This window comes from Salvelinus namaycush, chromosome 21, assembly GCF_016432855.1.
Source record: "Salvelinus namaycush isolate Seneca chromosome 21, SaNama_1.0, whole genome shotgun sequence".
Classification (NCBI taxonomy): Eukaryota; Metazoa; Chordata; class Actinopteri; order Salmoniformes; family Salmonidae; genus Salvelinus; species Salvelinus namaycush.
Genome location: NC_052327.1, coordinates 31,991,767 through 32,013,926, shown reverse-complemented (window position 1 = coordinate 32,013,926; position 22,160 = coordinate 31,991,767). Strand labels below are relative to the sequence as shown.

At 43.8% G+C, this 22,160-nt stretch overlaps 1 protein-coding gene across 1 annotated transcript in view; it reads right to left on the bottom strand.

Moving 5' to 3' along the window:
* Nucleotides 1-22,160, bottom strand: part of LOC120065854 (voltage-dependent calcium channel subunit alpha-2/delta-1-like) — a 117,419-nt gene that overhangs the window by 20,373 nt on the left and 74,886 nt on the right. Inside the window, exons 13-22 of the mRNA XM_039016902.1 lie at nucleotides 21,642-21,720; nucleotides 21,453-21,502; nucleotides 21,084-21,173; nucleotides 20,893-20,967; nucleotides 20,671-20,751; nucleotides 17,880-17,954; nucleotides 13,040-13,096; nucleotides 12,448-12,519; nucleotides 12,231-12,292; nucleotides 11,803-11,879 (exon numbers count right to left, since the gene is read on the bottom strand). Coding sequence (XP_038872830.1) covers nucleotides 11,803-11,879; nucleotides 12,231-12,292; nucleotides 12,448-12,519; nucleotides 13,040-13,096; nucleotides 17,880-17,954; nucleotides 20,671-20,751; nucleotides 20,893-20,967; nucleotides 21,084-21,173; nucleotides 21,453-21,502; nucleotides 21,642-21,720 — 718 coding nt within the window. The remainder of the gene's footprint in view (nucleotides 1-11,802; nucleotides 11,880-12,230; nucleotides 12,293-12,447; nucleotides 12,520-13,039; nucleotides 13,097-17,879; nucleotides 17,955-20,670; nucleotides 20,752-20,892; nucleotides 20,968-21,083; nucleotides 21,174-21,452; nucleotides 21,503-21,641; nucleotides 21,721-22,160) is intronic.

The window sequence follows — 22,160 nt, the reverse complement described above, 5'->3', positions numbered from 1 at the left end:
TGCTGTCCATTAACTCACTGTCAGGCCTTACTGCTGTCCATTAACCCACTGTCAGGCATTATCTAGAACACTGCTGTCCATTAACTCACTGGCAGGCCTTATCTGAACACTGCTATCCATTAACTCACTGTCAGGCCTTACTGCTGTCCATTAACTCACTGACAGGCCTTATCTAGAACACTGCTATCCATTAACTCACTGACAGGCCTTATCTAGAACACTGCTATCCATTAACTCACTGGCAGGCCTTATCTAGAACACTGCTATCCATTAACTCACTGGCAGGCCTTACTGCTGTCCATTAACCCACTGTCAGGCATTATCTAGAACACTGCTGTCATTTAAATCACTGTCAGGCCTTACTGCTGTCCATTAACCCACTGACAGGCCTTATCTAGAACACTGCTGTCCATTATCTCACTGTCATGCCTTACTGCTGTCCATTAACCCACTGTCAGGCATTATCTAGAACACTGCTGTCCATTAACTCACTGTCAGGCCTTACTGCTGTCCATTAACCCACTGTCAGGCATTATCTAGAACACTGCTGTCCATTAACTCACTGGCAGGCCTTATCTGAACACTGCTATCCATTAACTCACTGTCAGGCCTTACTGCTGTCCATTAACTCACTGACAGGCCTTATCTAGAACACTGCTATCCATTAACTCACTGACAGGCCTTATCTAGAACACTGCTATCCATTAACTCACTGGCAGGCCTTATCTAGAACACTGCTATCCATTAACTCACTGGCAGGCCTTACTGCTGTCCATTAACCCACTGTCAGGCCTTATCTTGAACACTGCTGTCCATTAACTCACTGTCAGGCCTTACTGCTGTCCATTAACCCACTGACAGGCCTTATCTAGAACACTGCTGTCCATTAACTCACTGTCAGGCCTTACTGCTGTCCATTAACCCACTGTCAGGCATTATCTAGAACACTGCTGTCCATTAACTCACTGTCAGGCCTTACTGCTGTCCATTAACCCACTGACAGGCCTTATCTAGAACACTGCTGTCCATTAACTCACTGTCAGGCCTTACTGCTGTCCATTAACCCACTGACAGGCCTTATCTAGAACACTGCTGTCCATTAACTCACTGTCAGGCCTTAGTGCTGTCCATTAACCCACTGACAGGCCTTATCTAGAACACTGCTGTCCATTAAGTCACTGTCAGGCCTTACTGCTGTCCATTAACCCACTGTCAGGCATTATCTAGAACACTGCTGTCCATTAACTCACTGTCAGGCCTTATCTAGAACACTGCTGTCCATTAACTCACTGTCAGGCCTTACTGCTGTCCATTAACCCACTGTCAGGCATTATCTAGAACACTGCTGTCCATTAACTCACTGTCAGGCCTTACTGCTGTCCATTAACCCACTGTCAGGCATTATCTAGAACACTGCTGTCCATTAACTCACTGTCAGGCCTTACTGCTGTCCATTAACTCACTGTCAGGCATTATCTAGAACACTGCTGTCCATTAACTCACTGTCAGGCCTTATCTAGAACAATGCTGTCCATTAACTCACTGTCAGGCCTTACTGCTGTCCATTAACCCACTGTCAGGCATTATCTAGAACACTGCTGTCCATTAACTCACTGGCAGGCCTTATCTAGAACACTGCTGTCCATTAACTCACTGGCAGGCCTTATCTAGAACACTGCTATCCATTAACTCACTGACAGGCCGTACTGCTGTCCATTAACTCACTGGCAGGCCTTATCTAGAACACTGCTATCCATTAACTCACTGTCAGGCCTTACTGTTGTCCATTAACTCACTGGCAGGCCTTATCTAAAACACTGCTGTCCATTAGCCCACTGTCAGGCATTATCTAGAACACTGCTGTCCATTAACTCACTGTCAGGCCTTACTGCTGTCCATTAACCCACTGTCAGGCATTATCTAGAACACTGCTGTCCATTAACTCACTGTCAGGCCTTACTGCTGTCCATTAACCCACTGTCAGGCATTATCTAGAACACTGCTGTCCATTAACTCACTGTCAGGCCTTACTGCTGTCCATTAACTCACTGTCAGGCATTATCTAGAACACTGCTGTCCATTAACTCACTGTCAGGCCTTATCTAGAACACTGCTGTCCATTAACTCACTGTCAGGCCTTACTGCTTTCCATTAACCCACTGTCAGGCATTATCTAGAACACTGCTGTCCATTAACTCACTGGCAGGCCTTATCTAGAACACTGCTATCCATTAACTCACTGACAGGCCGTACTGCTGTCCATTAACTCACTGGCAGGCCTTATCTAGAACACTGCTATCCATTAACTCACTGTCAGGCCTTACTGTTGTCCATTAACTCACTGGCAGGCCTTATCTAAAACACTGCTATCCATTAACTCAATGACAGGCCTTATCTAGAACACTGCTGTCCATTAACTCACTGTCAGGACTTATCGAGAATACTGCTATCCATTAACTCACTGTCAGGTCTTACTGTTGTCCATTAACTCACGGGCAGGCCTTATCTAGAACACTGCTATCCATTAACTCACTGGCAGGCCTTATCTAGAACACTGCTGTCCATTAACTCACTGGCAGGCCTTAACTCACTGTCAGGCCTTATCGAGAATACTGCTATCCATTAATTCACTGTCAGGCCTTACTGTTGTCCATTAACTCACTGGCAGGCCTTATCTAGAACACTGCTGTCCATTAACTCACTGTCAGGCCTTATCGAGAATACTGCTATCCATTAACTCACTGTCAGGCCTTACTGTTGTCCATTAACTCACTGACAGGCGTTATCTAGAACACTGCTATCCATTAACTCACTGGCAGGCCTTATCTAGAACACTGCTGTCCATTAACTCACTGTCAGGCCTTATCTAGAACACTGCTGTCCATTAACTCACTGTCAGGCCTTATCTAGAACACTGCTGTCCATTTACTCACTGTCAGGCCTTACTGCTGTCCATTAACTCACTGTCAGGCATTATCTAGAACACTGCTGTCCATTAACTCACTGTCAGGCCTTATCTAGAACACTGCTGTCCATTAACTCACTGTCAGGCCTTACTGCTGTCCATTAACCCACTGTCAGGCATTATCTAGAACACTGCTGTCCATTAACTCACTGGCAGGCCTTATCTAGAACACTGCTGTCCATTAACTCACTGGCAGGCCTTATCTAGAACACTGCTATCCATTAACTCACTGACAGGCCGTACTGCTGTCCATTAACTCACTGGCAGGCCTTATCTAGAACACTGCTATCCATTAACTCACTGTCAGGCCTTACTGTTGTCCATTAACTCACTGGCAGGCCTTATCTAAAACACTGCTGTCCATTAGCCCACTGTCAGGCATTATCTAGAACACTGCTGTCCATTAACTCACTGTCAGGCCTTATCTAGAACACTGCTGTCCATTAACTCACTGTCAGGCCTTACTGCTGTCCATTAACCCACTGTCAGGCATTATCTAGAACACTGCTGTCCATTAACTCACTGTCAGGCCTTACTGCTGTCCATTAACCCACTGTCAGGCATTATCTAGAACACTGCTGTCCATTAACTCACTGTCAGGCCTTACTGCTGTCCATTAACTCACTGTCAGGCATTATCTAGAACACTGCTGTCCATTAACTCACTGTCAGGCCTTATCTAGAACACTGCCGTCCATTAACTCACTGTCAGGCCTTACTGCTGTCCATTAACCCACTGTCAGGCATTATCTAGAACACTGCTGTCCATTAACTCACTGGCAGGCCTTATCTAGAACACTGCTATCCATTAACTCACTGACAGGCCGTACTGCTGTCCATTAACTCACTGACAGGCCTTATCTAGAACACTGCTATCCATTAACTCACTGACAGGCCTTATCTAGAACACTGCTATCCATTAACTCACTGGCAGGCCTTATCTAGAACACTGCTATCCATTAACTCACTGGCAGGCCTTACTGCTGTCCATTAACCCACTGTCAGGCATTATCTAGAACACTGCTGTCCATTAACTCACTGTCAGGCCTTACTGCTGTCCATTAACCCACTGACAGGCCTTATCTAGAACACTGCTGTCCATTAACTCACTGTCATGCCTTACTGCTGTCCATTAACCCACTGTCAGGCATTATCTAGAACACTGCTGTCCATTAACTCACTGTCAGGCCTTACTGCTGTCCATTAACCCACTGTCAGGCATTATCTAGAACACTGCTGTCCATTAACTCACTGGCAGGCCTTATCTGAACACTGCTATCCATTAACTCACTGTCAGGCCTTACTGCTGTCCATTAACTCACTGACAGGCCTTATCTAGAACACTGCTATCCATTAACTCACTGACAGGCCTTATCTAGAACACTGCTATCCATTAACTCACTGGCAGGCCTTATCTAGAACACTGCTATCCATTAACTCACTGGCAGGCCTTACTGCTGTCCATTAACCCACTGTCAGGCCTTATCTAGAACACTGCTGTCCATTAACTCACTGTCAGGCCTTACTGCTGTCCATTAACCCACTGTCAGGCATTATCTAGAACACTGCTGTCCATTAACCCACTGTCAGGCATTATCTAGAACACTGCTGTCCATTAACTCACTGGCAGGCCTTATCTGAACACTGCTATCCATTAACTCACTGTCAGGCCTTACTGCTGTCCATTAACTCACTGACAGGCCTTATCTAGAACACTGCTATCCATTAACTCACTGACAGGCCTTATCTAGAACACTGCTATCCATTAACTCACTGGCAGGCCTTATCTAGAACACTGCTATCCATTACCTCACTGGCAGGCCTTACTGCTGTCCATTAACCCACTGTCAGGCCTTATCTTGAACACTGCTGTCCATTAACTCACTGTCAGGCCTTACTGCTGTCCATTAACCCACTGACAGGCCTTATCTAGAACACTGCTGTCCATTAACTCACTGTCAGGCCTTACTGCTGTCCATTAACCCACTGTCAGGCATTATCTAGAACACTGCTGTCCATTAACTCACTGTCAGGCCTTACTGCTGTCCATTAACCCACTGACAGGCCTTATCTAGAACACTGCTGTCCATTAACTCACTGTCAGGCCTTACTGCTGTCCATTAACCCACTGACAGGCCTTATCTAGAACACTGCTGTCCATTAAGTCACTGTCAGGCCTTACTGTTGTCCATTAACTCACGGGCAGGCCTTATCTAGAACACTGCTATCCATTAACTCACTGGCAGGCCTTATCTAGAACACTGCTGTCCATTAACTCACTGGCAGGCCTTAACTCACTGTCAGGCCTTATCGAGAATACTGCTATCCATTAATTCACTGTCAGGCCTTACTGTTGTCCATTAACTCACTGGCAGGCCTTATCTAGAACACTGCTGTCCATTAACTCACTGTCAGGCCTTATCGAGAATACTGCTATCCATTAACTCACTTGCAGGCCTTATCTAGAACACTGCTGTCCATTAACTCACTGTCAGGCCTTATCTAGAACACTGCTGTCCATTAACTCACTGGCAGGCCTTATCTAGATCACTGCTGTCCATTAACTCACTGTCAGGCCTTATCTAGAACACTGCTGTCCATTTACTCACTGTCAGGTCTTACTGCTGTCCATTAACTCACTGTCAGGCCTCATCTAAAACACTGCTATCCATTAACCCACTGTCAGGCATTATCTAGAACACTGCTGTCCATTAACTCACTGTCAGGCCTTACTGTTGTCCATTAACTCACTGGCAGGCCTTATCTAGAACACTGCTATCCATTAACTCACTGGCAGGCCTTATCTAGAACACTGCTGTCCATTAACCCACTGTCAGGCCTTATCTAGAACACTGCTGTCCATTAACTCACTGTCAGGCCTTACTGTTGTCCATTAACTCAGCGGCAGGCCTTATCTAGAACACTGCTGTCCATTAACTCACTGTCAGGCCTTACTGCTGTCCATTAACTCACTGTCAGGCATTATCTAGAACACTGCTGTCCATTAACTCACTGTCAGGCCTTACTGCTTTCCATTAACCCACTGTCAGGCATTATCTAGAACACTGCTGTCCATTAACTCACTGGCAGGCCTTATCTAGAACACTGCTATCCATTAACTCACTGGCAGGCCTTATCTAGAACACTGCTATCCATTAACTCACTGACAGGCCGTACTGCTGTCCATTAACTCACTGGCAGGCCTTATCTAGAACACTGCTATCCATTAACTCACTGTCAGGCCTTACTGTTGTCCATTAACTCACTGGCAGGCCTTATCTAAAACACTGCTATCCATTAACTCAATGACAGGCCTTATCTAGAACACTGCTGTCCATTAACTCACTGTCAGGACTTATCGAGAATACTGCTATCCATTAACTCACTGTCAGGTCTTACTGTTGTCCATTAACTCACGGGCAGGCCTTATCTAGAACACTGCTATCCATTAACTCACTGGCAGGCCTTATCTAGAACACTGCTGTCCATTAACTCACTGGCAGGCCTTAACTCACTGTCAGGCCTTATCGAGAATACTGCTATCCATTAATTCACTGTCAGGCCTTACTGTTGTCCATTAACTCACTGGCAGGCCTTATCTAGAACACTGCTGTCCATTAACTCACTGTCAGGCCTTATCGAGAATACTGCTATCCATTAACTCACTGTCAGGCCTTACTGTTGTCCATTAACTCACTGACAGGCCTTATCTAGAACACTGCTATCCATTAACTCACTGGCAGGCCTTATCTAGAACACTGCTGTCCATTAACTCACTGTCAGGCCTTATCTAGAACACTGCTGTCCATTAACTCACTGTCAGGCCTTATCTAGAACACTGCTGTCCATTTACTCACTGTCAGGCCTTACTGCTGTCCATTAACTCACTGTCAGGCATTATCTAGAACACTGCTGTCCATTAACCCACTGTCAGGCATTATCTAGAACACTGCTGTCCATTAACTCACTGGCAGGCCTTATCTAGAACACTGCTGTCCATTAACTCACTGGCAGGCCTTATCTAGAACACTGCTATCCATTAACTCACTGACAGGCCGTACTGCTGTCCATTAACTCACTGGCAGGCCTTATCTAGAACACTGCTATCCATTAACTCACTGTCAGAACTTACTGTTGTCCATTAACTCACTGGCAGGCCTTATCTAAAACACTGCTGTCCATTAGCCCACTGTCAGGCATTATCTAGAACACTGCTGTCCATTAACTCACTGTCAGGCCTTATCTAGAACACTGCTGTCCATTAAGTCACTGTCAGGCCTTACTGCTGTCCATTAACCCACTGTCAGGCATTATCTAGAACACTGCTGTCCATTAACTCACTGTCAGGCCTTACTGCTGTCCATTAACCCACTGTCAGGCATTATCTAGAACACTGCTGTCCATTAACTCACTGTCAGGCCTTACTGCTGTCCATTAACTCACTGTCAGGCATTATCTAGAACACTGCTGTCCATTAACTCACTGGCAGGCCTTATCTAGAACACTGCTATCCATTAACTCACTGGCAGGCCTTACTGCTGTCCATTAACCCACTGTCAGGCCTTATCTAGAACACTGCTGTCCATTAACTCACTGTCAGGCCTTACTGCTGTCCATTAACCCACTGACAGGCCTTATCTAGAACACTGCTGTCCATTAACTCACTGTCATGCCTTACTGCTGTCCATTAACCCACTGTCAGGCATTATCTAGAACACTGCTGTCCATTAACTCACTGTCAGGCCTTACTGCTGTCCATTAACCCACTGTCAGGCATTATCTAGAACACTGCTGTCCATTAACTCACTGGCAGGCCTTATCTGAACACTGCTATCCATTAACTCACTGTCAGGCCTTACTGCTGTCCATTAACTCACTGACAGGCCTTATCTAGAACACTGCTATCCATTAACTCACTGACAGGCCTTATCTAGAACACTGCTATCCATTAACTCACTGGCAGGCCTTATCTAGAACACTGCTATCCATTAACTCACTGGCAGGCCTTACTGCTGTCCATTAACCCACTGTCAGGCCTTATCTAGAACACTGCTGTCCATTAACTCACTGTCAGGCCTTACTGCTGTCCATTAACCCACTGTCAGGCATTATCTAGAACACTGCTGTCCATTAACCCACTGTCAGGCATTATCTAGAACACTGCTGTCCATTAACTCACTGGCAGGCCTTATCTGAACACTGCTATCCATTAACTCACTGTCAGGCCTTACTGCTGTCCATTAACTCACTGACAGGCCTTATCTAGAACACTGCTATCCATTAACTCACTGACAGGCCTTATCTAGAACACTGCTATCCATTAACTCACTGGCAGGCCTTATCTAGAACACTGCTATCCATTACCTCACTGGCAGGCCTTACTGCTGTCCATTAACCCACTGTCAGGCCTTATCTTGAACACTGCTGTCCATTAACTCACTGTCAGGCCTTACTGCTGTCCATTAACCCACTGACAGGCCTTATCTAGAACACTGCTGTCCATTAACTCACTGTCAGGCCTTACTGCTGTCCATTAACCCACTGTCAGGCATTATCTAGAACACTGCTGTCCATTAACTCACTGTCAGGCCTTACTGCTGTCCATTAACCCACTGACAGGCCTTATCTAGAACACTGCTGTCCATTAACTCACTGTCAGGCCTTACTGCTGTCCATTAACCCACTGACAGGCCTTATCTAGAACACTGCTGTCCATTAAGTCACTGTCAGGCCTTACTGTTGTCCATTAACTCACGGGCAGGCCTTATCTAGAACACTGCTATCCATTAACTCACTGGCAGGCCTTATCTAGAACACTGCTGTCCATTAACTCACTGGCAGGCCTTAACTCACTGTCAGGCCTTATCGAGAATACTGCTATCCATTAATTCACTGTCAGGCCTTACTGTTGTCCATTAACTCACTGGCAGGCCTTATCTAGAACACTGCTGTCCATTAACTCACTGTCAGGCCTTATCGAGAATACTGCTATCCATTAACTCACTGTCAGGCCTTACTGTTGTCCATTAACTCACTGACAGGCCTTATCTAGAACACTGCTATCCATTAACTCACTGGCAGGCCTTATCTAGAACACTGCTGTCCATTAACTCACTGTCAGGCCTTATCTAGAACACTGCTGTCCATTAACTCACTGGCAGGCCTTATCTAGAACACTGCTGTCCATTAACTCACTGTCAGGCCTTATCTAGAACACTGCTGTCCATTTACTCACTGTCAGGTCTTACTGCTGTCCATTAACTCACTGTCAGGCCTCATCTAAAACACTGCTATCCATTAACCCACTGTCAGGCATTATCTAGAACACTGCTGTCCATTAACTCACTGTCAGGCCTTACTGTTGTCCATTAACTCACTGGCAGGCCTTATCTAGAACACTGCTATCCATTAACTCACTGGCAGGCCTTATCTAGAACACTGCTGTCCATTAACCCACTGTCAGGCCTTATCTAGAACACTGCTGTCCATTAACTCACTGTCAGGCCTTACTGTTGTCCATTAACTCAGCGGCAGGCCTTATCTAGAACACTGCTGTCCATTAACCCACTGTCAGGCCTTATCTAGAACACTGCTGTCCATTAACTCACTGTCAGGCCTTACTGCTGTCCATTAACTCACTGACAGAGTCCTGGTTCATCTCAGCCAGACTGGTTAGAGTGATGACAGGTCACACACACACACACACACACACACACACACACACACACACACACACACACACACACACACACACACACACACACACACACACACACACACACACACACACACACACACACACACACACACACACACACACACACACACACACACACAGTTGAAGTCGGAAGTTTACATACACCTTAGCCAAACGCATTTAAACTCAGTTTTTCACAATTCCTGGCATTTAATCCTAGTAAAAAATTCCATGTCTTAGGCCAGTTAGGATCACCACTTTATTTTAAGAATGTGAAATGTCAGAATAATAGTAGAGAAAATGATTTATTTCAGCTTTAATTTCTTTCATCACATTCCCAGTGGGTCAGAAGTTTACATACACTCAATTAGTATTTGGTAGTATTGCCTTTAAATTGTTTAACTTTGGTCAAACGTTTCCAGTAATCTTCCACAAGCATCCCACAATAAGTTGGGTGAATTTCGGCCCATTCCTCCTGACAGAGCTGGTGTAACTGAGTCAGGTTTGTAGGATCCTTGATCACACACACTTTTTTAAACAATTGTTGGAAAAATTACCTGTGTCATGCACAAAGTAGATGTCCTAACCGACTTGCCAAAACTATAGTTTGTTAACAAGAAATGTGTGGAGTGGTTGAAAAACAAGTTTGAATGACTCCAACCTAAGTGAATGTAAACTTCCGACTTCAATTGTATATGAGGTGCCGGATAGACAGGGAGAAAAGGTGTGGAGTGAAACTGAAGTGATGGAACATGCAAACAAGGGGAAGAGGAATACTTGCCCTTCTGCCCTGTAGTGACCCCAGATAGAGAGAGAGAGAGGGAGGGAGCGGGAGAGAAAGAGAGAGGGGAGGGGGGAAAAGGAAGGAGATAGAGAGAGAGAAAGAAAGAGAGAAAACAGAACCATTGGGATGTCTTATCAAATTCATATTACAGCAATATAAGAAGTCTTAAAAAGAAGGGAAATGTGATCTAAAACAACCACGCTATCCAAACAGAGAGGTGCTACCATGCAGAGACATGCAATAAAGTACAGTACGTTCACAGAGACATCCTCAGTTACTCCAGTATCTGTCTCTCCTATTATTCCATGTGACAGGATTTGGCTTTGGATTTCACTATGTTCTTTCCAATAGAGTTCCTACACTCATAAAGACATCAATGTCCATCAATCAATCCCTTAAAAGAAGACATCACGAGAAAAACATCATTAAATTGATACAGTCATGCCAGCAGTCTGTGGAACCGTTTACTGATGGTTCAGTATGAAAAGGTTCATGACTATCTGGTGCATAATCAAAGCATTTCAATAGCATGTAAAACATGACAGGCAGATTTCAGGACATCTCATGTAAGGACTGGGAAGGGTAGGAATCACATGGACCTCAGCTGTTCTCTCGTTTACTCTCTGTCAATACAGATTTGTCATTCCTTTTCCCTTCTTTCCTTCCATCTCGTTTTACCTCCTTTTGTTTCGCTCTGTCACTGTGTAGAATTAATATACTTCATCATGCAAACACAGATACATGATCATGCAGAGACTGGACGACACATAAGGAACAGTGAGTTATACACCAGGAAATAGACTACTTGCCCCATGGAGCTGTACGGATCCCATGAAGGGGCAGATAGAGGGAGGACATGAGGGGAACATTAAAGTCAAGAGAGTTGGATAGTTTGTAGAGGTGGATTTATCTTGTACATCAGAGGTACAGTACAGGAACCATGTGATAAAGCCTCTATGAGTAGTGATAAACCAGGTCTGGGTAGAGAAAGAGGTGCAGACAGGCAGGCTGTGTAAGGTAACATGCCTCCTCTGCCCTCAGATTCAAAGAAAAGGAACAGAGGAACAAGAGATGGAAAAGAGGAAGAGAAAGAACAAGGAGAGGGGGTGGAGTGCATCAGAGCTGATGGAGGGAGGGAGGGAGGGAAGAAGAGAGGGGAATATGTGATCTGGGAGAGGGTGATGGAGAGGAAGAGTACGGTGAAGGGAGAGAGAGAGAGAGAGACGTCAGCCGACTGGACCATGGGGCCACACTACAAAGGACGAACTTTGGCAAAACTCACTGATTTGAGAGAGCAAAGTTGCTGTGGTGTGTTTCTTTTGTGGCTGCATGCCTGGGTGTGTGTGTGTGTTCTCACCCATGGCCTGTCTGATGGTGTCTCCCAGTTTGGCCTGTAAGTAGTGTTCACTGTAGGTAGGCAGGACCAGGGCCAAGCTGGGGAAATAAAGGTCTTGTCATTATACAGGACCCTGTCCTTTCTCTGTTGACACACTGAAGGCGATGCTTGGAAAAACATGTTCCATCCACAAGGTGACAGGACACTGAACATCTGCATTTACACACATTTCAGTAGTTGAGAAAAGGGTTTTACTGTGATGGAGATGCACAGAGAGTGCCCCCTACTGACCAGACCTGATCATATTCATGAAGTAGAGATGTGAGACCACTGTGATGTTACAGCAACCTATCCAATCCTTTCAGATCACTACACGTTTCCAGGAGATATGGCTAGGGGTTAAAGGTTGTTTCTGGACTGGGTCAACATCTTTCAGTCCTCCTGCCTACCTGTAGTCTGTTCCATTGACCTGAGCCCAGGTGTACGTCCTTACTCCTCTGTCGATGTATCTCTGTCAGCGAACATACAGAGGTGTTAAAACAGTCATAATCCTAAATCGTAAACTACACGTAACTTACTTCAACCTAAATCATGCACTGATGTCACTAGGAGATGTGTAAGTGAGAATTAGTACTATTATGTGTCTTTCATTGGTGCTGATCTCACCTCATCCTGAGTTTTAACTAGAGTATCTATGGTCTCTTCACCTGGGTTCCCATCTATCATCATTCTCCTGATCTACACACACACACACACACACACACAGAGAGCGAGACAGAGAGACAGAGACAGAGAGAGACAGAGAGCGAGAGAGCGAGAGAGACAGAGAGAGAGAGAGAGAGAGAGAGAGAGAGAGAGAGAGATAATGCATGCATGCTTTTGTGTGTGTGAAAGATAAAATAAATATACAAAGATATCTTCTTCAACTGTACCCCGTGTCAAATGTGTGAATGGTTACAGGGTCTGATCTCACAACCGTTCTCTCTCTAAAACACAGTGCACATCTGTACACCAGCGAGAGAGAAAGAGAGGAATAACAACAAGGAGATCGGTAGCACTTCTATATGCTGAACCTCCCTCTTGGAGTGTCTGTGTATATGATAGAAGCAGGATGAAAGGAGAGGGAGCGACAGACAGAGTGGGGTATCCACTGCTTCTGTAAACATGTCCTCTCATTTACAGCCAGTCACTGTATAAATCACACTCAATTAACTTTAGTAGGAGACAGGACACAACTAACACCTGTGTGTGTGTTTACCTGGACTTTGATGTCGTTCTCCAGTTCAGCATCGAGGAAGTCCAGAGTGACAGGCTCCTGGAATTTAGGATTCTGAGGAGATGTGAGTGTTTAGTCTAGTGGATGAGTTACCGCGACACACACACACACACACACACACACACACACACACACACACACACACACACACACACACACACACACACACACACACATAATTACTAATAATTTGTAAACTGCAAATTGACGTCAAGAAGCCCAAACAGATATATTTGACTAAAACATATACATTTCAGACATTGCTTACATTTGTATACGATCACGTCTCTCTATTTTGCATGGGAATACATGGGAACAGGTTTCCTTAATAAAAATCACTTGGAGCTCATTTCCTGGTGTATTTACAGTCTTTAATAACCAACAATGAAAATGTAAAAAATAAAAACTTGCTGAGAAAACTTGGGAGGCCAAATAAAATCATCGCCGCCAGTTGGGAAACCCAGTAGACTGTGTAGTGTTTCAGTCATGGGTTCTTAGCATGGCTTCAGGCCATAGAGTGAAACACTGCTCCTTACCCTATCGTGTTATTGTGTTCTACAGTATATACTGTACATTCAGACAAAGAGCCTAGTTTATACAGCTGAGAACCAACTGACCGGAATACTCCAGTTTGTGTGTGTGTGTGTGTGTGTGTGTGTGTGTGTGTGTGTGTGTGTGTGTGTGTGTGTGTGTGTGTGTGTGTGTGTGTGTGTGTGTGTGTGTGTGTGTGCGTGTGTGTGTGTGTGTTGCATGCATGCGTGATGGTTGAGTCCGTGTGTGTGTAGCGTGGGTGCCTGCTTGTGTGTGTGTGTGTGTGTGTGCGTGTGTGTGTGTGTGTTGCATGCATGCGTGATGGTTGAGTCCGTGTGTGTGTAGCGTGGGTGCCTGCTTGTGTGCGTGTGTGTTGCATGCATGCGTGATGGTTGAGTCCGTGTGTGTGTAGCGTGGGTGCCTGCTTGTGTGTGTGTGTGTGTGTGTGTGTGTGTGTGTGTGTGTGTGTGTGTGTGTGTGTGTGTGTGTGTGTGTGTGTGTGTGTGTGTGTGTGTGTGTGTGTGTGTGTGTGTGTGTGTGTGTGTGTGTGTTTGATACAGACTAACTGTAGACTGTGTTAATGTCAGTAGTTAAACCCTCAGTGCATATCAGGGACTTTCTAATGTTATAAAGTAGCAGCAGTAATCCAGAACTACTCTGTTAAAGCACCAGTAAATGGATGGAACCTGATACTCTGTCTCCTAGCAACGCTGCTCTACCTTTAGACTGTATACACATTTTAGAAGGTTCATATGGATTTAGTTTCTGAAAAAGCTACATAAACACACTGTGATGATGATGATTAAATGAAACTTACATTGGATGAAGAGAGAAAAGAAAGACGGAACAGTGGAGGATGATGAAGAGGATCTCAGCATGAAAAAAATCAAATCAAATAAATAGTTAGAGGCCATAAGATGATACAGAAAATATAAGCACATTAAATAAACAGTCAAATGAAGGAGAGAGGATGAAACTATAATATACAGAGAAAGAAAGAATGAATGAAAGAAAGAAAGAGTGGCAAAGTGAGTGGGTGGGGGAGAGAGATCAGAATCAACTCCAAACGTAGCGAGGGATTTGTGTGATGAATATGAAATGGGTTTTCTATTCAACCACAAATAACACGCAGACCGAAACACAAGAGCAAGAGAGAAAAGAGAGAATGTGTTCAAAGAGTCCAAGGTCACCCTCCATATTCACACCTCCCTCTGTTTCTCTGATCACACATGCACACGCAAACAGATCATACACAGTAAGATTGACCATGCCCTTTCACTGGAATGCTTTACAGTGATGTACCAGAGGGATTATGGACATGATTTACAAAGCAAGTGTATGATTTGAGTATAAATAGGAATTCATGACAATAGTGCACAGAAGGATTCATACAGTTTTATGAATTGATCCATCAAGTCCCAGTGAGAAAGACAAACCAGTAGCAGTACTAGGAAGGGACCTGCTGTAACCTGGTCATGTCATCATGTGTTAGTTCAGTCTTTCTCTCTCCCTCTGTCCCTCTAGGACCTACCCTTCTCCCTCTCTCCCTCTAGGACCTACCCTTCTCCCTCTCTCCCTCTAGGACCTACCCTTCTCCCTCTCTCCCTCTAGGACCTACCCTTCTCCCTCCCTCCCTCTAGGACCTACCCTTCTCCCTCCCTCCCTCCCTCCCTCCCTCCCTCCCTCCCTCCCTCCCTCCCTCCCTCCCTCCCTCCCTCTAGGACCTACCCTTCTCCCTCCCTCCCTCCCTCCCTCTAGGACCTATCCTTCTCCCTCCCTCCCTCTAGGACCTACCCTTCTCTCCATCTCCCTCTCTCACACACAGGTGCATACACCCAAACTTCTAGACAATGACACAACATAATGACAACATGACAGATGGCTTAGAGGAAAGAAACAGTTTAACAGAACATGTGAAAGAGTCAAATAAACAGTGTGAAACATTTAGCGAATTATGTGACCGTCTACTTGACTAATAACAACTAGTCACTATTACCTTCTATTCCACCACTGAGTATGGCTGCTCTAAGACTACAACAGCAGCAGGAAAACACTGACCACGCTACTGTTCATCTGAAGTGTGTTTACTGATTGGAATGATTCAAAAATCAAGAGGCTCTCTCACATCTGAGCCATCTTCGTTGCAGGCGCATTGTAACAATAGAATTGATGAAGGAAAAGAGAAACCTGCACACTGCTCTGGCTAGTATCACTATTTATTATTAAGCTTTACGTATCGGCCTCAAGGCCTTCGTCAGAGCTTTTGTGAGTGCTTGTAATTTGCACCCTTAAGTAGACATTGCTCCACCCACATCCATTTAGTGCATGTAATGGGGTTGGATTCAAGGAAATACAAATGTGTTACCAGACATAACAATGTGAATTTTATAAATATTCAAATAAAGAATGTACATAAAACTTATTTAACACTGATTGGAATGATTGAAAATTACGCTTTGGTTCGTTCAACCTTTTCTATTCAATTGATCTGAAATCAAATAGCAGTTGGGGGGGGGGGGGGGGGGGGCAATGTAGTGGTGGCAGCCTATCAGAAGAGTTGGAGGCGTGGCTTATTGGGCTGTGGCTTTCAGGTTGTTATTTTTGCCAACCTGTGAAAGTGAACGTCATTACAGTAAATGTGGTCGGTTGTATTTCTTATTCAAACTTAAACGTGCCAGTGTCTGTAATGATACTTGCATAAGTGCATGCGATACTGAAGAGCCTGACAAGTGTTATAGGTTAAGGTATCCAATGCTTGGTTACGATATTGTTGCTACTTAATATGAAAGTCTTGTGTAAAGAATATGTTCAGAAACATAATTTCATGTTATTGAACCAACACAATTTCTTGATATATAAATAATGAATTGAATTGCGTGTAACCCATAGGTAATTCCATATTAAAAAGTGAACTTGGAACAAGATGAAAACATGGGATGTATTTACATGAAATATTTGTTTGTATTTGTTATTAATTAGGTTCAACCAAAAGGGGGAAAGTAAGTTGAGTGCTGAAAGAAATAGGTTGCAACTTAAAATATAGGATTGATAAAAATCAAATAAAACAGTTGACATTGAATCATATAATTGGTTTCAACAAATGCAGTATTTTTTAACTGAGAAAACATAACTAATTTACTTGTAACCAGTCAAGTAATTTTCTTAGGTTGATCCAAGGAGTCCTATTTTAGTGTACCATCACTTTAGCAGAGTTTACTGGACACACACACTGTACTCAACGATCTAACAGTTAAAGACCAGCCCTAAGGGTTACTAGTCTACATCTATAATATGTTCTACTATAGCACATCTACTATCTATCTATCCTACTCTCTCTCACCTCATGGAGCGTGATGGCATACGGCTTATTGAGTCTTGTCTTGCGGTTACGGATCCTTTTCTAACAGATACATAATGAGAGAGATGCAGGGAGCATTTCAGTAGGAGACAACATCTCCATTTGATAATATTAATTTATTGGCCAGGCACTATTATCTAAATAGAATACACGTTAACACATACAGTATGTGGCCAGGCGGGACTCAAACCATAACCGTTGCAACCTTCAACAAAGTGTTGTGTCTGTAGCATATTTCAGCATGGTTAAAATCCCATTAGTCAGAACAAGACCTTCTGATGGCATTCATCTCTCATCCCCTCTCTGTAACAGACGTGAAGACTGTTTCAAACCCTGACTGACACACTCACACACATGGTTCCTCCTTAGGAAACCTATACAACGCTATACAAGACCTCCAGTCACTTTGAAACAGTACCCTTTGAAAGAGGCTGCACGCCTTTACACACACACATGAACAACCTGTGTATGCTGTGCATTGCTTAGGGTTAAGTGCCAGTGCATGTGTGTGTATGAATAGATTGGATCCATGAGTGTGTGTCCATGTTGATTAGTGTTTTAAGGATGTGGTTGGATGAGATGTTAACATGTGTCCCAGGCCTTGTTGAACACAACAAGCCCCAACAGACAGCCTGCGGGCCTGGGCAACACATGGCTCTCTGCAGCCTGTCAAGTCCTGGGGTGTTGAGGAGGAGGTCAGTAGAGGAGGAGAGGAAAGAGGGGAGGAATAGAAGAGGTACTGTAGGGAGGAGCAGTGGGTTGTGTTTCTCTAAAGGTGGCTCAGGAGCATTATGGTGGCCTGTGGTTAGACATACTGCTACGATCATGTGTGGGTTCATATGAACATGAATAGCAAGCATAGTAGCACCTCCGAATGAGTTGGGATTGTAAGACATGTGGTAACAGAATAGAAGAGGTAGGGATAGTACATACCTTAGGTTGGAGGTTGGGGTGTAGCAGTACATATCCATTGGGGTCGATGGCAAAATAATATCCATTAGGTCCAATCTGAGGAGTGGAGGAACAGAGAGGGTTGGAGGAGACAGTTGAACATATTTTGTATACTACAGGGAACATGGATGTGTACTCACTACATCCCTGTTCTGGGTTATTAGAGTATCGATCATAAACATGATTGAGTTCATATGATAGAGGGCAGGGCTGTCAGAGTAAGTCTGTTATTTTCAGGCGAATAATTTGGACAAAAATAAAATTATACGAGCACGTCTTGTTTATGAAGCCGTTGACACCAATTGTGAAATAACGCCACATTCCGTAAATTATTTATTCGGAACAGGTTACATTTGTGCGTCTTCTTGCATGCAAAAATAAGCTGTAGACCAATATAAATTGTTATCTGGGAAACTGCCTCTGACAGGTCTGTGGATTCATAGTGTGAATTAATTAATTAATCAATTGCTCTCTGCCTGTTTTTTTCTCTCGTTTGCAACGCATCAGTGCAGCACCATATTCATTTAATCAATGTCATTACATCACACCAGAGCTATACACGTCGCTCTCGCCATTGAAATATCCCATGTTCAGTGCCAATGATGTATCGCAGGGGTTCCCAAACTTTTTTGGCCCACGATCACATTTTGATATGAAAATGTTTTCGCAACCCCAAAACGGATATAATCAACAGCCAATGTTTACTTTTTTAAATTGAGGCTATGAAAGTCTATTACAAATCAGTCCGACAGTACAGTACTTTTGACACTACAATCTGAAGGAAGTATGGTTTAAAGTGACTAAACTGCATAAGAAAGGTATTAGAAAGTTCAGAAGGTCATCAGACTTTTATATGATCTTCTGTGTAGAAAAGAACATCATCATTAACCACATTTCCATCCACAGTTTTATGCGACCAAATACAACACATATCACAATACTTGTAATGGAAACAGGAAGTTTAGGTACACTTTTATAAATGCCGACAGATAATTTTTTCGTTCGACATCGTGAGATCTTTTTTTGTCAGTATAATTAATTATGCCAGAAATGGTGGTGGAAACACCTTTATGCGCAAATATAAATGTAACCATCATATGGAAGTAAACTTGGAGGCACGCGATGATGGTGTGTGGTCCTCCCACCACGACTCTGGAAACCATGCAGTTTATTCGGCTACAGATAAAATATGTAACGATGAACTTCACAGGGTGGTGAAAGTGCACAGTGATCTTGATGCTCAGTAGAGCTGAAAATGCGATGGAAACACATTGAACTTTTTTTATTTATTTTTATTTGGTGCATGAAAACATATGTGAAAAAGTACATGTTGTGTGCATGTGCACTACATCAGCACACACTGGTTTCTATCTGCAACAAGTCCATTTGGTGGAAACACCACTGGTGGGATATGGCATTCCTTATCCAGATTTTAGAATATTCGTATGAAAATTGGTCACCAGTTGGATGGGACCCTAGCTAGTGATGATGTTCTTTTTCATCCAGTCTGATTTTGTGCCTGGTCTCGTCCACTATGTTCTAACGAGTCCTGCGCAGCTTGTAGAAGGAAACAGAAACCATACGTGTCTCAGAGTCTTATCTTTCAGCGATGGGGTCATAATATTTTGTAGCTTAAACGGTTCAATAGAAAGAGACACATTTGTAGGTAGAAAACAGAAACCGTTCCGTTTATTACAACTCCATCTAGGGGCTACCGGAGGTTACCGATGTAACCCCGGCTCTATTATTTCAACGTTTCTCTCAAAACCCCTTTTTCAAATCAGGTGAGTCCTAGTTTGGGAAACGCTGATGTAGCCTATTTTATAGCCATTCAGCAACGAAGAGGATCGATCTATGCTTCTCTCCTCTAATAGGCCTAGGCTTATTCGTTGTTGTTTTTTTAAATGCTCAAAATAAGTTTCAAACTATATTGCTGCTCGTTTAAGAGCTATGAGGGGGAAGAGATAAGCCAGTGGAGTTGCCAGCAGAGATGCGTGAATTGCTCAAGAAGGGAACAGTGACGTAAACAGAGAGTTGTGCAAGTTAGAAGTTAATATAGCTATATATTATAGGCCAGCTAAAGTGAATCTAGGCGGCCACCTGTGCTATAGGCAACCCTAAAAGAAAGAGACAAAAAACTCTCCGCCTATTGAGATAAAGCACTCAAATTAAAATACATAACCTCCCACTGCTTCATTAAAATGCATCAATGGCTGATCATTAGGCTATAGACAGGTTACGTGCTTCTATTTTCTAATGGCTGTCAATTTCATCTTCATATAGCCTATATCACAGCTGCCTATATCTCCCCCTTAAAACGTTCCTTGTCAATTTATAAAATAAGCTACATTGATTTTGCATTATCCTACAGTGGAGGCCAGTTTTTGATATCCTACAGAAAGGATTTGAAGCTAAGGCAAGTTTTTTAATACGTTTTTTGGGAAAGAAGAAATGTGATTTGCTTATGTGTCTGAGTGAGATATGCTTCAGGTGGCTTTGATTGATGGGTCCTTTTAGATGTGTGTGTGTGTGTGCGTATAAGTTCGCTAATTCTCTATGTCCATTCAGAAAGTTTCCTAAAATAGGCCAAGCCTGTCTGGAGGGAAAAGCGAATCAGACTTGTTGTGAATGGTTTTAGTGTGTCTAAAACCGAATCTGTATTTTTTCGGCATTTGGACGAAAAGATCAAAAATTGGTGAGAAAAGGCCTTAACATTGAGACTGAAGTAGGAGAATAATGAGTGTTCTGGTGTGTTAGTGTGTGTGTCACTCACAGTGTAGCGCGGTGTGAGCTTCTTGATGTCATCTAGTGACACGTCAATCCCCATCACCCCGAGGATCAACTGGTTCTGAATCTGAGAGGGAAAGATGCAGGGAGTTCAACATGTTCATTTACAATTGAATAGTAAGAGTTGTGTTGACTTAGAGGCTAATGCTGGGATGGGATTATTTTAAGAAAGAATTGGTGTGTGTGCCTGCTTGCGTGTGTGGATTACCTCTAAACCCGATTCATCTTTATACTTGGTCTTGTTGAAGACAGGTAGGGTTCCTGTGATGACCAGACCTAGCTCCTAACACACACAGACAAAGAAAGCTAAATGTAAGTCATCGTTATTGGGTTTCAGAAACCTCCAGCGTGGAGGTAGATTTTGGTGAGGTGCATTGTGGGATAGAAGTGATGTGATACCAGAGCGTCAAGGTAGACATTAGTCCACTGGACCTGCTTGGCCAGCTGGTCAGCTAGAACCATGGGTCTGCCCAGGACATCCAGGTACTCCTTCAACACACAAATACACTCCTTTGAATACAATTTAGTCATTTAGCACAAGCTCTTATCCAGAGCGACATACAGGAGCAAATTGGGTTAAATGCCTTGCTCAAGGGCACATCGACAGATTTTTCACCTAGTCAGCTTTCGGTTACTGGCCCAACACTCTTAATCGCTATGCTACCTGCCGCCAGATACACACGTTTAAGACAAAGTCAACCACATACACATCGGAAATAAATTAAACACACACAAAAACACAAGTTCATGCAGAATGCTTATTATCACCTGAGTGTTGATGCGTATGGCTCCAATAGAGGGAATCTCATAGAAGTATCCTGGGAGAAACAGACAATGGACTAAGATCAGAACATTAGCTATCTACATAAGCAGACCCAACATGGAAACTCAAGCGATACACAGAACTACCAGTGCTTAATGTTTAGCACAAACAAACAACAACAACATGGTATCTACCTTTATTAGCACAGGCCATCCACTGGACTGGACCTTTATCATAGTTGTGTTGACCCACTGAGAAGGTGAAGATACGCACCTAGAACACAGAGCCGTGTGTATCTGTTAAAGACACATCCACATTGAACTGGAAGGTGTGTGATTGAAGTTAAAAACTATATTTAGGTACTGTGTCTGAGAGGTTATTATGGGCCATAGAATATCAACTCTAACTATTGGGAAGGACTACTGTTACAGTGTACACAGGGATTGGTTTGTGAAGGGCTGAGGATGGTGTTACCATGTTCTCTCTACCTCCCATCCTCACAGTCTCCTTTCATGTGCTGAGCAGAAAGAGCAGCTTTGGCAGAGTTATCATCACACACTTCATATCTGCTAGAGAGGATGACTGACAGTAACGGAGACTGATCTGTCTGTGTGTGTGTGTGTGTGTGTGTGTGTGTGTGTGGGTTAGTGTAGTGATTATCTGGCCTCCACCTGTATAAACCATAGGATCAGCACACATAATACTTCCTCAAC